This window comes from Lineus longissimus, chromosome 3 (assembly GCF_910592395.1).
Source record: "Lineus longissimus chromosome 3, tnLinLong1.2, whole genome shotgun sequence".
NCBI lineage: Eukaryota > Metazoa > Nemertea > Pilidiophora > Heteronemertea > Lineidae > Lineus > Lineus longissimus.
In genome coordinates this window covers 526,722-542,843 of record NC_088310.1, presented here as the reverse complement: position 1 = coordinate 542,843, position 16,122 = coordinate 526,722, and the positions used below count along the sequence as shown (strand labels likewise).

The window sequence follows — 16,122 nt, the reverse complement described above, 5'->3', positions numbered from 1 at the left end:
GAGAGAGATGAGACAGTCACAGCCAAGCCGAATCAGTCCTGGCTGCACCACCGTGTTGCCAACATGGTGAGAGAGATGAGGCAGTCACAGCCAGGCCGAATCAGTTCTGGCTGCTCCGACGTGTTCACAATAATTATGGTGAGAGAGATGAAACAGTCACAGCCAGGCCGAATCAGTCGAGCTGCTCCACCGTGTTGACAACATGATGAGAGAGAGATGAGGAAGTCACAGCCAAGCCAAACCAGTCTTGGCTGCTCTGCCAAGTTGTCTACATGGTGAGAGAGATGAGGCAGTCACAGCCAGGCCGAATCAGTTCTGGCTGCTCCGACGTGTTCACAATAATTATGGTGAGAGCGATGAGACAGTCACAGCCAGGCCAAATCAGTCTTGGCTGCTCTGCCAAGTTGTCAACATGGTGAGAGAGATGAGGCAGTCACAGCCAGGCCGAATCAGTCCTGGTTGCTCCACCGTGTTGACAACATGATGAGAGAGATGAGACAGTCACAGCCAGGCCAACTCACCTTAGCTGCTCTGCCAAGTTGTCAACATGGTGAGAGAGATGAGGAAGTCACAGCCAGGCGAATCAGTCCTGGCTGCTCTGCCAAGTTGTCAACATGGCGAGAGAGATGACGCAGTCACAGAGAGAGATGAGGAAGTCACAGCCAGGCCGAATCAGTCCTGGCTGCTCCACCGTGTTGACAACATGATGAGAGAGATGAGAGAGATGAGATAGTCACAGCCACAGTACTTCGATCGTTTCTCCTCCGCACGTGCTAGGACGTGTCTGTCGGAGCTGACGGCTATTTCTATGATTAGGACCTCCTTTTCCTTCTCATCGAAGACGAGCACGTCGTGGTGCCGGTGTTTTATAGCCGGGCCCGTGGGGACTAGCGAGTCCCAGAGCAATCTCAGCTTCTTTCCAGAGTACGAGTGGTCATTGGAACCGGCTTTTCGAGACCACATACCGATGGTATCCATCAATATGTGTCTCCTTGACGGATGTAAACAGTACCAATACCATTATAGAGGATGTAAGGGCCTGCAATGGCTGCATGGGAGGATAGGACATGTCCCAGACATCAACATCGGTGATCCTCTATTTGGTCACCATGGCATGATGCATGCATATCTTAGAATTAATTAACTATGCTGCATATGCATGGCTGTAGAGCAATAGTCAAAATTAGCAAAGATATGCATCACGGTGCAACGTGTATTAGGTTAGCAGGCGTTCGTCTATTACGCGATCACGACTACTTTCCGTTGAGTTTAATAACTAACCAATTTCTGAAAGATCAATATTTTGGTTTTGCTAATGTGCCTTCATTATTATGTTCTTTCGTTTTCATCTCAAGAAATATCACCCTAAAGTGATCTTGACTTTTTCGATAGATATTTCTTACACTAATTGATATTCTAATGTAAAGGTTTTTATAATATATTCGTCATAACAATTTTACAATACCCAAAATATGGGTCATACCAGCAGACCACATATATAGTGGAAACCCAAAAGGATGGAGGCAAATTGCTCCTTTATTCCAACATTAAGAGCCACTTCCTAATGGAAGATTATCTAAATGAAATTAAGATAACGGCCAAAAGGGCAAGATTTACTAAGTTTAGAATTAGTGACCACAACCTTGAAATTGAAAGAGGACGCTATTCACGCCCTAAAACCCCCAGAGATGAACGATTTTGTAACTTTTGTAAAAATGATTTAAATCAAAACATTATTGGGGACGAAACCCACTTTCTCCTTAGCTGTCCCCAAATTGAAGCTGATAAGAACGACTCTGCTGTCTTCACTTCGAGACAGGGTCCTTGGGCTGGACAAAGAGAAACAGGTCTTCTATATCCTTAATTCTAGTGGTAAAACATTAACCCAAGCAGCCAACTTTATTTATGAAGCCTCTACATAGCTTTCCACCAAAACTAAAACTTCAACTTAATAGATGTTGTCAATACTTTTCCACATCGTGCCTGCTTCCATTCCACTGTTTCATCTTTTGTAATATACATATTTTATAACGCATTTATTTTGCTGTTAGTGTTATATGATTTCTCTGTAGACTCTAACGCTTTTTTTATTCAAAGTGGCTATTCTTACGTGACCGTAACAATAAAAATTTCAGCGATTTTAGGGATTAAACTGAAGATTAGGGGACAAGGATTAGTGTTAGGGAAGGGTTAAGGAGGGGTTAGTGTTAGGAGTAAGAGACAGGGTCTAGGTTAGGTTTGGAGTAGGATTAAGGCTCAAAAGTGAAAGTGACCGCCGTAAGAATAGCCAGTTGTTCGCATGTAAAATGCATTAGAGACTGCCGTAATAATAGCCACAGTCTTTTTTATTATCATTTGTAGTCACATCACCTCCGCACGCTGATGGTCAGGGTACATTTCCTAAGACAGATCCCTCAGTGCCTGTTTTACTTTCCTCTGCATCCTCTCTCCATGGAGGTATTATTAATAATACCTCCATGCTCTCTCTATCCCGCGCGTCGCCTATCCCGCACCTGTTTATTGTATTTATAAACCTATATGAATGTAGTATTCATCTGGCTCAATAAACTGCTTTGAATTTGAAAATTTGAATATATAAAGTATATCAATCACTTTGCCCATCCATCCCACAATGCATCAGTTGTAATTGTAATGGCGGCCGAATGCAGCGGAAAGGTGGAGGAAAAACGTCCGGTAAAAAGGGTGACAAACAGGGCCGTGGAGGGGGAAGAGACAATCCATCGGTGCATTATAGGAATTTACAAATCCTAGCATTCCCTCTTGTTATTCTTTTTACGGTTATCCGTGCCCTTGCCTTCCAAATCTGGGTTGTTTTGGTGTTTATCTATCGACACCGACATCTTGCATTGCCATGCAAAATACAAAAAGCGTCTGCCACCGATTCTGATCATGACAAAGTTCAGGTTTCCGTATCAGTGGAGTCACCGGGACAAGGCCATTCCCAGGCCGATGGTGGTGACATGGCGTCGAGGAAAGGGGACGTGGTGCAGGATCCTGCTGTGGATTTACAGAAATATTACCACAGACGAGCGTTTGAACACATCTCGAAAGCTCTCAAGATTGACGAGGAAGACAAGGGTAAGCTATATTGTTCATAAACAGCTGTTCTCGCCGTACCTAATATCTTAATTCATTGAAATGAATAGCCTAGTTTCTCTTTCAGTGCGTTCATTCATCGTTGGGCCTATATCATATGGTTGGCCCATATACAATAGGCCTAGATGTAGCCTAGGCCTATACATTACCACACACCATATAGGCCTAGGCCTATATGCAACGTCTGTTATGTAGTGCTACCAATCATCAGCAATCGGCTAACAGGGGCATGATTATTGTAAATTACGTTTCACCGTAAGGTGAGATGAGTTAAATTTTCGAAACTCCTGACTTCTATTCTATTGTGGGTTCACTTTATCCTCCTGTATCACTATATCTGATATGCCTTCTATTGTGGGTTCACTTTATCCTCCTGTATCACTTTATCTGATATGCCTACTGGCAAACTGCTGTTAGTGTTACTTACATTAGATTAACCATATAATCCTTCTGCTGCAGGTCATCTTTGCTGTTACAGATCATAAACTGTTGTGCTGTTACACTTATGGACCATAACCTTGTCCCTTCTTAAATGTAGGTCATTCCTTTGCTGTTACATGTTATATTACTGCTGTACAGACCAAACCTTTCTCCTGCAGGTCATATCTTTGCTGTTTGAGTGAACTACAAATCCTATACTGCTGTGCTGTTACAGACCACCATCCTTTCTGCTGCAGGTCATACCTTTCCTGTTCCAGGTCATACTGCTGTTCTGTTACAAACCATTGACATTTCTGACGTAGGTCATACCTTTCCTGTTCCAGGTCATATTACTGCTGTTACAAACCATAAACTTTCTGCTGCATGCTTTATCTTGACTGTTACATTCACACTCCTCATCTTGCATACTTTCTAGGTCGAAAGGAGTATGCAGTTGAGTTGTATAAGAAGGGCATCTTAGAGTTAGAGAAGGGGATAGCGGTAGATCTAGTTGGACATGGTAAGATCTTGGTATTATTCTTGGCAATTGAGCTGGTCCAACAAATTAATACTGATCAACGGGCGTTAATCTCATGTCAACGACATGTAAAAATTATTTGTGTTTTTCTTGACCAGGGATACTGCCATGCATTGGATTGCTATGACATGTATGACTGTCGCACACTGGGCTTGTCATGAGGCTGTGATACAGAAAGCATTGATCCAGTGTCATATCAGCGGCTGAGGATGCACTCGGTGACTTACTCACTGCGGGTGAGCAATACTCCCTTGATGAGTCGCTGTCATAGATGTACTTTCAACTCAGTTTTCATCAAGTCATGCCAGTGCAATGTCTGTTACAGTTGTCATCTTGTAAAGTTCACTTGCAGTGTTCTCCACTAGGCCATTTGTCTTGGGGACCCATCCTTCTTTGACAACTTACCACCCTACCTTGCGCTAGATGTTTTAAAGGGTTTCTATAGGGCAACGCTAACTTGAAATAGCTAGGGCTCACCTTACCTTGTGTTGCACACAGACAAAATGTTTTGAATATCAAGGTACCACCGCACCTTGAGAAAAGCATGTGGAGAACTCTGACTTGGAGTCTGAGCAAAAAGCTAGACTTTATTTTATAATACGTTCAGAAAGCCCCCTTTCGCTCAACAGTCAACAGCACTTTTCTGCTGCTGAACAATCATTATCTTGGCAAGTTTAAATCACAATCTTCTTATTTTAGGGGAAGGGGCTGATAGAGCTCGTAGACTCCAAGAAAAAATGAAGGCAAACTTAGGCATGGCGAAAGATAGACTTGGATGCTTAGGTAAGTTTATTGTGAAGTTCTTGGTTGCTATCAAACAACCCAACCCACCGCCTTCCACTCCAGCGCCATCACGCCAATCACGATAAGATATAACGGCAGGACTGACAATGACTGAGCAATTCCCTCAGCCTGACTCATGGTGTACATTCCCAGCAAATAACCTTTGGCAAATACTGCAACACTCCACCAGAGAATGTTCATACACGCCCCGAGGGCTTTGCCTATGCTACATCATAATATAATACTTCTCTTGTATGAAATCAATGTCTCATCAGTTATTTGTCAAAGTTTGGCCAACATTGAGTCTTGATCTGATGGATCTTTAGTAGATCAAGTTCGCCTTGTGTATTTGACGTTTGAGTGTCTGCATAGGGTTCACTTCCACTTGTTTCATTACATGTACATGAGACTTTAAGTGAGCTAGATTTTCTAAGGGCTCCAACAGCTCCAAACAAGTAACCAGACACTACATCCTTTCTGTTTTTTTCAGAGGAAATGATCCAAAAAGAAGCACGGATCTATCATGGTAATGTTGATAATATTGGCAGTGGTATATGCCGTGTTCATTCGGCCGCTACAACGCCCACCAGCAGTCGAGCTCGCAGCATCTCAGAGAGTGGGAATGGGGGAGGTGGTGGCTCGCTTGAACGTAAAACAAGCGATAGCAGCATTAAAGGTACATTCCCAATGTTTTTGTTTTATTTCATTTCAAAACACTTTCTACTTTGCTTTGCTTTTGCTTTTGCCTTTTCATATGATTGTAATCAGTAAAATGTGGAGGATACTCAGGCAAATTGGCTTTATCTCTGGTACATTCGATATGGAAAAGCTTATGCAGACATTAGTCATACCTCCTTGATCCCTTTGAGCATTTTGCAACCAAGTTTATCTCTCTAAGAAAAAAAAAATGTAAGAACCTTTGGAGTCTGGAAAGCCTCTTTCATTTGTTGGTTATTCCAGGTAGATAAAATGGATACAAATTTGCTGGCTTATCACTTTGAAGTCTCTTTCATGGTTTGATGTTTTTTTAAAACTGTTTATTTAAACCGGTATTCAAAGTGCAACATAACTTTCTTGGGCGGAGTTTATCGTCTAGCCTCCGACATCATGAGCAAGCGTTTGTGGAGAATGTGAGACAGTGGTGGCGTAGTGGAAGAGCAATGGCCTCATGATGGAGAGGCTATGGGTTAGCCTCCCAGCTAAGTGACTGACTGGTTCTTAGCTTGTTGAGTTCAAACAATGGCTTCATTGTTGTTCTTTGTAACCCCTGCACATCATGTTTCTCTGGTGACTGGGATTGTAGTAATTCCAAAGTGCTTGTGGAAAACCAAGAGACTTTAGATACACAGCTTCTTGGTGCAAGTCACTGACGAGCGTCTGTTTCTTCCAGGAGGGGGACCAACAGAAAGGCAGCCCAGCCCAGCTGTACAACGAAGAGTCCTCACGTACAAGAGTAATACCCTTCCGCGGGCAAAACCCCCACGTGCTCTCCCCTCGCCAACATCCTCACCAGTAAGAAAGCCAGCAGTAAGAGTACCATCGAATGCAACACCATCTGAAGCTGTAAGTACCAGGAATGGCTTTGAAAGAATAACTTGAACGTGATAGGTGGTGTTGAGTTCTCAGGCCTTCTGACCCTAGATCAGGTCACCCTACAGGTTTTACTGAGCGGGACAAATTCGACATGTTAGGTAGATGACCGTTACAAATTCATATTACAATTGCCTTCTATTATAGCACTACTGTACAAATGGCATTCATTGACATTGCATGGTTATTGTTTGCCTTCTGTATTGTAAGATATCAAACCTACCGGCAGTTAATGAGATAATGAGGCCCCCCCCCCCCGTCTATCGAACTCTGATAAAAATGAGTTTGACCAGATCTCTGTTAGATTGCTCTCTCTCATGTTTTGATATTCCCCTAACGACAACAGAAGTGGGAGAGAGCCTGTACTGCATTGCATCCTGTATGAAGCGATTGACTCTCTGACATTAGTACTAGAGAGTTGATAATGATTATTTAATCACCCGGTGGTGTAGGAATTCCCATAAGTCATAATGTCTATTGATCTTCTTCACCGGCGTATATACATTAGCATCTGTATTCTGGTCAGGGTTGGGTAAGATGCATTTGTTTTTGGTGTGATCCAAGACCAAGTGTCTTCTATTTTTCATAAAAAAGGCGTGATGATATAGACCAGAGGCTGAGCCTGGGTTTTTCTTCAGCTATCAGTTAGGCTAAAATCGGCTCTCTTTTATTGCTTCTTGTCATTAGAGTAGACCAAACCCTGAAGATATGATCCAGAGCAACAGATCTACCGTTGCAAATCTTCAAACAACTTCTGATATTTCTGATTTTGCTCTCTCTGTTATTGGTATGCTGTAAAGTTACGTGAGTTGAAATCAAGTAGATGGTACAAGTGTTTTATATCTCAGAAGAAAAACATGACAAATCAGAGTTTGGCATATGGAACTTGTACTAACGGGTAGTGTTTGCATATTTCATGCCTGGGATATTTAGTTCCTTCTCTGTTCTTGTGTGAACTTAGAAAATGCACCGACTGAGACGGCTGCTTTCTCACCCTGAGCTAGTAAGTAACACTTCTATCTAGGGATGGTTTGAATGTGGCATGATAGAGGGCGCTCTCTCTGTTGTCACTCGTGGGTTGGTGGGTGGGACGGTGTGTTGGCAGAGGATGGGCCGTTCCAGCATGTCTGAAGGAGGGGTTAGGAGACATTATCTTTTTGGCAATGATGATGATGAACTACTGTGAGAAGGATTTTGAAACCCCCAGCTGTAGAAATCACTGTGATCTGCATAGAACGGGATAATACAGAATGGTTCTGAGTGACAACAGGAGAGAGATCGAGTTACATTTTCCTGGTTTGGCGTAGATGTCTTGAGCGTGTGACTGTGTTTCACATCTTCTACTTGTTATAGATGTGGGTCGCGGTATGTGTATGTTATTAGATGTTCTAAATTCTAACCAAGTTTAGCCCTCTCTTGACTAAACAACACTCTTAAAGCTAGTTCTCTTACTTTCACCTGGTACTGAATTATCGAGATTTTTTGGAATGCACGCCTGAAACCAGGTACTTTTTTTTTCAATTGATGGATTAAATAATTCCTTTTTTTTCAGGAATATGCCATATTTCTTCAATCTTTTTGCAAACTCTTAATTTTTTCTTCAAAAGCTGACCTTTCATTGTTTTAGCCTTTGTGTTTTCATTTTTTCATGGAACAGGTTCTTTTCTCAATGTCACAATATGAATAAGAATTGTCCGGTGAAGTTCACCAGAAAGCTTGAATACTTCTCCCATGAAGCTTACTAGTAGGACTTGTCTCTGATTGTACGCATGCTTGTGAAGTAGTATGATATTGATGGCTTGTTTATGGAATCCACTATTGGGTCGCAAAATTGTTTTATTATTACATGTATCATTCTTACACCCAACACGGCTATAAGACAAATGATGCATTTGCTGATTTTGCGTGTGTAAATTGGTTTTATATTCATCGGAATTGCCATTTCTGCCATGTTACTCTGATTAATGGCACTTCTCACCGTAGAGACCACTGGAAACAACACTGCTGCTCAATGGACTAGTGTAATCACCAACTTTCTCCACTTGAGCAGTTTTCTAGAGGATGGTGGAGATAGGGTGTCTAGTCTAGGCTAGTGTTGTATGTGGTTCAGGTTTGTCAATGTTGGTATGGTTATGTGAGCCCCTTCACCGTCAACACCATCTTAGAACACAAGCTCCTAATTGCTTCGTATTCAAGTCAAGACCTCACCTTTCTGATTGTATTTGTAGTGTTTGGACTGCACTTCAGATAAACCACATTATTTTCTCTGATCACTTGTGGCATTTCGTCTCATAACACTGGTGATGTGATGGTTTTCTCCAAGTTCCATGGGGTGTTGTACTGTGATGTGTTGACGTGTGTGCGACCAGTTTACAGTCACACTATGACGTGGTGCTCCTCATCATTGTAATGGCAAGTTTTTAAGTGATGACCAACATTTTCAGATACAGGCAATTCGCAACACCCATATATTGAGTACTAGTCCATGAAATTGATGTTGTCATGCCAAGTTTGAACATGATAGCTATAGGAAGAGATGGGTAGAACACATATCCATGATAGAGAGGATCACAAGGGTGTCATGACCAGCAATCTCCAAACAGCCACAACTTTAATGACCTTGGTGTATGACGGCTGAATGGTTTGATTCAAAAATCCTTATAAAAAAGTTGTGATTTGCAATAAAAAGTCCCACATTTCTTTCTCTCTTTCTCAGAGTGCAGCTCCAGTGTCAAGGAACTTGAGTCTGCCCATCCAGGGAATTGACACTGGCCGACCTGCAGTGAGTAACTCTATGGGACTTTCTTATAAGCACCTTTTTCTCATGTTTTGAATATGCTGGGTAGTTTTCACCAGAATTTGCTTTTGTTGTTTCTGTTTGTTGAATCGAGAACTGCAGGATAGGTAATGGACTAGGGCAGAAGAACTAGGGGCAATAGGGTGGAAAGTTCCTATCTTTGTACTTCACTGATATTACTGTGAGCTTCACCTTTTTTTCAGCTTCTCCAAATTTAAATCAGTAACATGTTCATGAAAGCTATTCCGATCCTATACCAAGTCTATCCACAAAGGAAGATTATACCGGTACATGCTAAATGATGAAGTTATTGTGATTGGGTCATTTTGTTTGCAGGTATGTGTATCGTATGATAAACCCCCTTTCTCTACCAACCATTAGTCATGTACTAATCAATTGACTCTTTCTCACAGATCAAACGAAATCATATAAAGAGATCATCATCGCATCAAGAACTGTCCAAGGTACACGTAGTGATTGTCAGATCGGCTTCTGGCATGTTCGTCCCATCTAACACTGCTTTTCTTCACTAACATGCATTTTCAGGAACAATTGTACTGTTCCAGCCCTCGTAGTAGATTCTGTGTGGTGCACTTTCTTAATGCTTTGGGTAGTAGTCCACTAGATACTATAGATCCACGCTTCCAATTAGGAATAACTCTCCAAGCTGTGAATATGATTGCCTTTGTCATGATGCAGTAAAAGCTTGATCACAAAATCCTCTGATGACGTGACTTTCAGTCGGTTAAATGGCATAGTTGTGTTCTTGTTCATAATTAATCAAGTGCATTGATAAGATTAAATAATACCTTTCCCTTTTCTTGTCTTCTTACTAACCAAACTGCTATTAACTATTTGTAGTAATATAACATGTCCAACAATGTATGAGTGACAGTTTGCAATAAGTAACTCCCGCTAGTGTCCCTTTTAAAGAAGTGTGCAACGAATCTGTGTTACTTAAATGGTGAAGCACTTGTGGGGAATCAACTATGCCGTAAAACTAAATTACGAAATCTGAACTGATTCTGGGAGTTTGTTAAGCTGGCTTTTAAAGCCAACTAAATTGCCCTCCGAAGTATGCTGTTAGAGTGGTCCGTATTGGACTCACCTGTATGCTGTTAGAGTGGCCCGACTCACCTGCCAAGTGTTCCTCTCATGATATTGCCTCTTGTCTTCTTGCATTTGCAGGATCCTGGGAGGGGAGCTGCAGCTAGGAGTAGATCAGCTTCTGCCATGTTGCACTTGTCCATCGGGCATCAGCTCTCGCATCATGACAAACCCTTGTCTAATTCTGACTGATAGTCTATAATTCCCCTTCCCCACCATATCTCATTTCTTCCCCATCGGTGCCTCACCCTTGTCCAGTGCTAACTGATCAGAGATAATTTCCTTTCTTCAGGGTAAGAAGTCGGGCAGAACTGGCAAGAAACTGTCACCAAATTTCAAGAACGTGGACCGTAAATTGGCCACACTCATATTGGATGAGATTATCGATCAAGGACCAATGGTTCAGTTTTCTGATATAGGTAAAAAGTTTCTCTTAAGCCAGGTTTTGTTACTGTTAAGGGCCCATGATATCCCATTCGGATGAAGAACAAGGCACTAGTTGTCTTCTCCCTGCGCCATGGTAAGCGTCAAAGTTGGTCTGAGCCTTATGCAAGTTGGCAAACATGTCATTGGCGACTGCTAGAACATGTAGAATGCAAGACATTATTGTCTGTTCTGACAGCCCCCAATGCTCTTTTATTGACTCAACAGCAGTGATAAGTCATTTCCCCAAAGGGTAGAGAGAATCCTAAACTATCTGTGGGGAGTTGCTAATACATCTCGTTTTCTCTTGCAGCTGGTCAGGAAACAGCCAAGCAAGCTCTACAAGAGATTGTGATATTACCAGCCCTCAGACCTGAGGTAAGTTCTTCTATTTCTGCAGCTCTCTATCCCGACTCTCCAGTATCGTATGACTCCTCTCCCTGGACATGCCTGACTGCAGTCGTGGGAGTTGATTGTCTCGTATGTAACGTAATTGTATGATGTTTCGTTGCAGCTTTTCACTGGTCTAAGGGCCCCTGCTAGAGGTTTACTGCTGTTCGGCCCTCCTGGCAATGGAAAAACCATGCTGGCCAAGGCTGTTGCGAGCGAGTCCAATTTCACCTTCTTCAATATCAGTGCTGCGACTTTAACATCGAAATATGTTGGTGAGGGAGAGAAGTTAGTGCGGGCGTTGTTCGCTGTAGCAAGGGAGTTACAACCTTCCATTATATTCTTAGGTAAGGGAAGTTCTTAGTCGTTCATGCGTGGAGAAATCATTCATGTCAAGGAGTATACCACAGTCACTTTTCTTTCGTTTTTCCGTCTCATGTCGATGTGCCAATATCAGTTTCTGTTCTTTCCAGATGAGATCGACTCCTTGTTGTGTGAGAGACGAGAGGGGGAACATGAAGCCAGTAGGAGATTAAAAACCGAATTCCTAATAGAGTTTGATGGGGTAAGTGTTTTGATGACAAAAAGCCAACCTCTGCAGGACTCCTGCAGCTTCTTTCACCTTGCCCATCAAATCTTTTAAAAGTAGTGAAATCAATTTGGTATTCCATTAAAGTTCATGCTGAGGTGCTCAGACTACAACATCTTCTTATCCTGTGTCCTGGTTTTCATAACCGTCACATTCTCAGGTTGTGCGCTGTCAGCTTGCAGAATCATCTTGATATGATATCCACTTTTCATCAGTATGTTGTATTGTCATTTCAGGTACATAGTAACCCAGAAGAGAGAGTTCTAGTCATGGGGGCATCGAATCGACCCCAAGACCTTGACGATGCTGTCTTGCGACGTTTTGCAAAAAGGATTTATGTCACCATGCCTGATAAGGAAACAAGAATCTTGTTATTCACTAAGCTGCTCGAGAAACATAAAAATCCACTGACGAAGAAAGAAGTGGACCATTTATCTGGGTAAGTGCAGCTGAGATCCAAGTCTAGTCTTGTCTATTCATGCTACTTTTTGTCAGTTTTTTTATGATTCCTGTGTTATTTCAAGATTGTATGGTTCAAAATGCCATTTTGTATTACAGGTTAACCGACGGGTACTCGGGAAGTGACATCACAGCACTATCCAAGGATGCTGCACTTGGGCCAATCAGAGGTGAGTTGATGTCATTTTTCACTATATCATCTGATTTGTGTTCAAATTGTCTCTGTTCCTGGTTTATTTTGCAAAGTGGTAAGGAATTTGATAACCATCCATCTGATTGTTTCAGAGCTGCCCCCCGAGCAAGTGCGTGATGTTGATCTCAGCCAGGTTCGTAGCATCCAGATGGTAGACTTCTTGGACTCGCTCAAGAAGATCCGCCACAGTGTTCCTCAGGGTCTCATGGACAAGTTTGATAGATGGAATAAAGAATTTGGTGATGTCACTTCATGCTGAATGAGGAGGGAAGTGATGGCCACTTTGACAAGTGTTGACTGCATTGGTGTGTATGTTACAGTCATCTCTATAAGTTACAAGTTCTCTGTGTGGGCAAAATCCATAGATCTGTCAGCAGTTGATAGTATCTTTGGCTGAGGCTTTTTCTGTCACAACAAACAATGTCAAGTGCCAAGTCTACATATTTCTAAATCCTATCCTGATCTTTCTGTTCATGCACTTGTTGACGAGGAATACAGCGATGTACATGGACTGAGCCCAAAGTCCGAATCAGGATTTCGACATGATGGGGGAGAGGCTGTTTTGTGATGTACGATGTTCTAGTCCTTGTATTCTAGCAATTGATCTCTACGCTGTTCATGAATACATTCCTGATATCTAAATTCTTGAACATTCTATAGAAACAAAGTCCTGCGTCCACCCTTCTACCTGATGTGTTGTTTAGTGATGCCTACAAAACTGTCAGACTCTGGAAAGAGAGTTTGTCCATCACCAAAATGCTGAGATTAGAGGTCAAATTCTGTTACCGTAACCCAAAGCATAATCATATCATATCTGCATAGAATGTGATGGGGAAAGTTTATAACTTAAAGAAGGGTTGTGAACTATCATTGTATTATATTATTTATGAGAGTTTACTTTTCGTCATTGCTATGCAGTGAACATTTTATTAAGAAGAGTAGATGATAATAAAGGGACACATTAATGTATTGATGGTAGAGTATATTCACTGAGAGAAACAGCAAGCACTGATCTTATGTTGCTGCTGTCTTTGTACTGTTAGCCTTGGTCGGCATTCGCTATGATACCCTGTTAGCCTTGGCCGGCATTCGCTATGATACCCTGTGTTCAACGTATCGCCATATCTTTCCTCCTGTAACTGTTGTTGTTAGGATTTTCATGCATCAATGCCATTATCATAAGTTTGTCAAAAAAATATCTACAACAAAATTTTATTCACGTACGAGAGCTTAGCAATATGCCAGCCAGTTGTAACCTGATGACTTGTCTTAATTTTACATGTAGGCCAACAATAAACAACATCATCGAGATCTAACATAATTCAGCACCAAAAACGATGTCTGGCAGACCTTTTAGATTCGGGCATTTGTGGTCATAATTGATTGATTAAACATTTTAACTCAGGAACTTTAAGACACTTCGCCTGATTTCATTTTGTTCTCAGCTATCATCCGTTTTGGCAGCAAATTTGAACTAATTTCCTTTGGATTGTATAGACATGTACCTTGCAAGTAATTACACTTAGATTTCTTCAATGATTATTAGCCTTTCCAATTGCAGCATGCTATAAAATTATCTTTTGCCAAAATATATACATGTTCATGTATCATTGGAGTGTACTCTGCTGTACAGTATATGTTGTGATGTGCCAAAAGTTGTCCTCCTTGATCTGTGTGTTGATTAGGGCACCTAGTGCTGTAGGCTCTGTTGACTAGGGCACCTGGTGCTGTAGGCTAGGGCACCTGGTGCTGTAGGCTCTGTTGACTAGGGCACCTGGTGCTGTAGGTTGTCCTCCTTGATCTGTGTGTTGACTAGGGCACCTGGTGCTATAGGTTCTGCTTCTCACTAGGTTTCAGATTTCTTGCTCACAACACATCGAATGGCTAAAGTGTCGGACTTTTGATGACCATAAGGTGCATCAGTGCTGTAAGCTAGTGCCTAAGCATGCACATATCTCATAAGGCCAGAGTTATATAGGATTCAGGTTGTCAATGGTCACAAAATAATTGACTTAGGCTTGAAATACGACGTGAGGGTGAAAAGTGACCTCGTGAATCGTATGTAGCCCGCTCTTTGGAAATGACTAGCTTGTTCTTCATGTCATGTATGAAATGTGAACAGGGACATGTCACATAGGATAGCTAGTGAGATAAGCCTTTGTGTGGCATGCCTTGCTTGTAGAAGTTCAGTAAAGTGCCCTATTGTTGATTTGTGAGCAAGGTGCAGGCCTTGTTGAACGTTATTTTATAATCTGTGTGTTCTGTGTGAGCTTTAGTGTATTAAATCATTGGGGAGTGGCACTGAAAGGCTTTGTCATTGTTACCTTATCATGGCTTGGGATGATCTGAGGATGGAATTATAAATTTGATTTGCATGATTTGCACTCCTGATGAAACATATCATGCCATCATGAGTGACAAGGCTTCTAACCAGCAGAAGTATCATTCCCTCTGGATAGTTGTGATGTCAGCCCCTCTTTGGGATATCATCTGTTTTTCCTTGTGGTATGAGTCGATGTTGACCTTCTTTATGAATCATGAACTTGACATTTATTTGGATCTATAAGCCCTGCTCCAAAGGTCTCTGAGTCCATGAGAGAGCTGTGTGCCTTGCCCTTTCACTGCCGCTGCCAGTCAGTTCGTTACTGCCAAGCTTTATAATTTAATGTCATTGACTCTTTTTGAGAACTTTTTCATACTTTTTTGTTAGCAACCTTTTTTGCAAGAAAATCATGTTTTTAATGTTGATATTTTTATGAAGCATTTAGGGTAATTGTGTTTGTAAAGTGTGTGGTATTATTCCTTTGTTGTGTTGGTCCGTCAGTCAATTTCACCCCTTCTACAAATGTCTGTATGTAACCATTGTTACACAATGTGATGCTGGAGGTATTTTAATCATTCCACAACATTTTAACCAAAGATTGAGGGTGTGATAAGTATTGACCAGCATGCTACATATCTTGTGCTAGGTGGGAATCTTTGTGGCTGACACAAAACATACTAGGATAGCCCTGTCTCAAGTACATGTAGGCCCTGCTTGAATTTCTTCTCCAATATCTATTGGATACGACATTATATGTATTCAAGGTCAAGAAGGCGTTCTTCAAGAAAACTAACGACCAAAGAAATTGTTGCTACGAAATCTGTTGTTTTATTTCATATTTTTACTTTTTGTTATTTTTCTCTTTTTTTTGTCCACGAGCGAGTTATTTGGCACAGTTTTCAGACTTCGACTGCATAATATTGGTGTGCAAACCGTTAGCTTATGCTGTAGTATGCATGGCGCATAATGATCATTCTTGCTTTAGTCAAATTAAATGCTTTTGCACATTGCATAAGACCAATAGAATTCATAAAAATGATTTTGAAGCATTTATTTTTCTCCTACGGGATAACCAAAATCGTTTTGGATGACTCAATGGAGCACTGTTAGTAATGGGTTAATGATGGCAACCTTGTGAAGGCTTGTTTGTCTATAGTGAAAACCTCTAAACTGAGTCGTCGTGGTTTGTTCTGTTCTAACTATTCAACTTTGGACCAAAGATCGTGTGTATATTTTGTACATATTATATATGTTGTATGACAAACCGTGGTGTACAATCTGTGTGGACCAAATAAAATCAGTAAATGGCTAGAACTCGTGGTGTTATTTTAGCTCTTGTGAGAATTAGCATAGTCCAATAGGAGAATGGTGCTACCGTATGGTAGCCGCGGTT

At 41.5% G+C, this 16,122-nt stretch overlaps 1 protein-coding gene across 7 annotated transcripts; it reads left to right on the top strand.

Annotated features, from left to right (window-relative positions):
- The first annotated feature begins 2,622 nt into the window (after positions 1-2,622).
- On the top strand, positions 2,623-16,043 carry LOC135485164 (spastin-like). 7 transcript variants are annotated; one of them, XR_010446531.1, is made up of 16 exons: positions 2,623-3,099; positions 3,974-4,057; positions 4,775-4,858; positions 5,349-5,534; positions 6,249-6,421; positions 7,410-7,451; positions 9,165-9,230; positions 9,659-9,709; positions 10,645-10,771; positions 11,089-11,153; positions 11,290-11,512; positions 11,639-11,730; positions 11,991-12,193; positions 12,313-12,383; positions 12,499-14,192; positions 14,240-16,043. XR_010446531.1 is itself a non-coding variant. In XM_064766941.1 (15 exons), the coding sequence occupies exons 1-15, from the start codon at positions 2,664-2,666 to the stop codon at positions 12,663-12,665; spliced, it is 2,070 nt and encodes a 689-aa protein (XP_064623011.1). In that variant the 5' UTR covers positions 2,623-2,663; the 3' UTR covers positions 12,666-16,043. The 7 variants fall into 7 exon arrangements, 6 of the variants coding, with proteins under 6 accessions (XP_064623011.1, XP_064623012.1, XP_064623013.1 ...); XM_064766941.1 differs by having other exon boundaries at positions 12,499-16,043; XM_064766942.1 differs by lacking the exon at positions 7,410-7,451 and having other exon boundaries at positions 12,499-16,043.
- Positions 16,044-16,122: the final 79 nt, after the last annotated feature.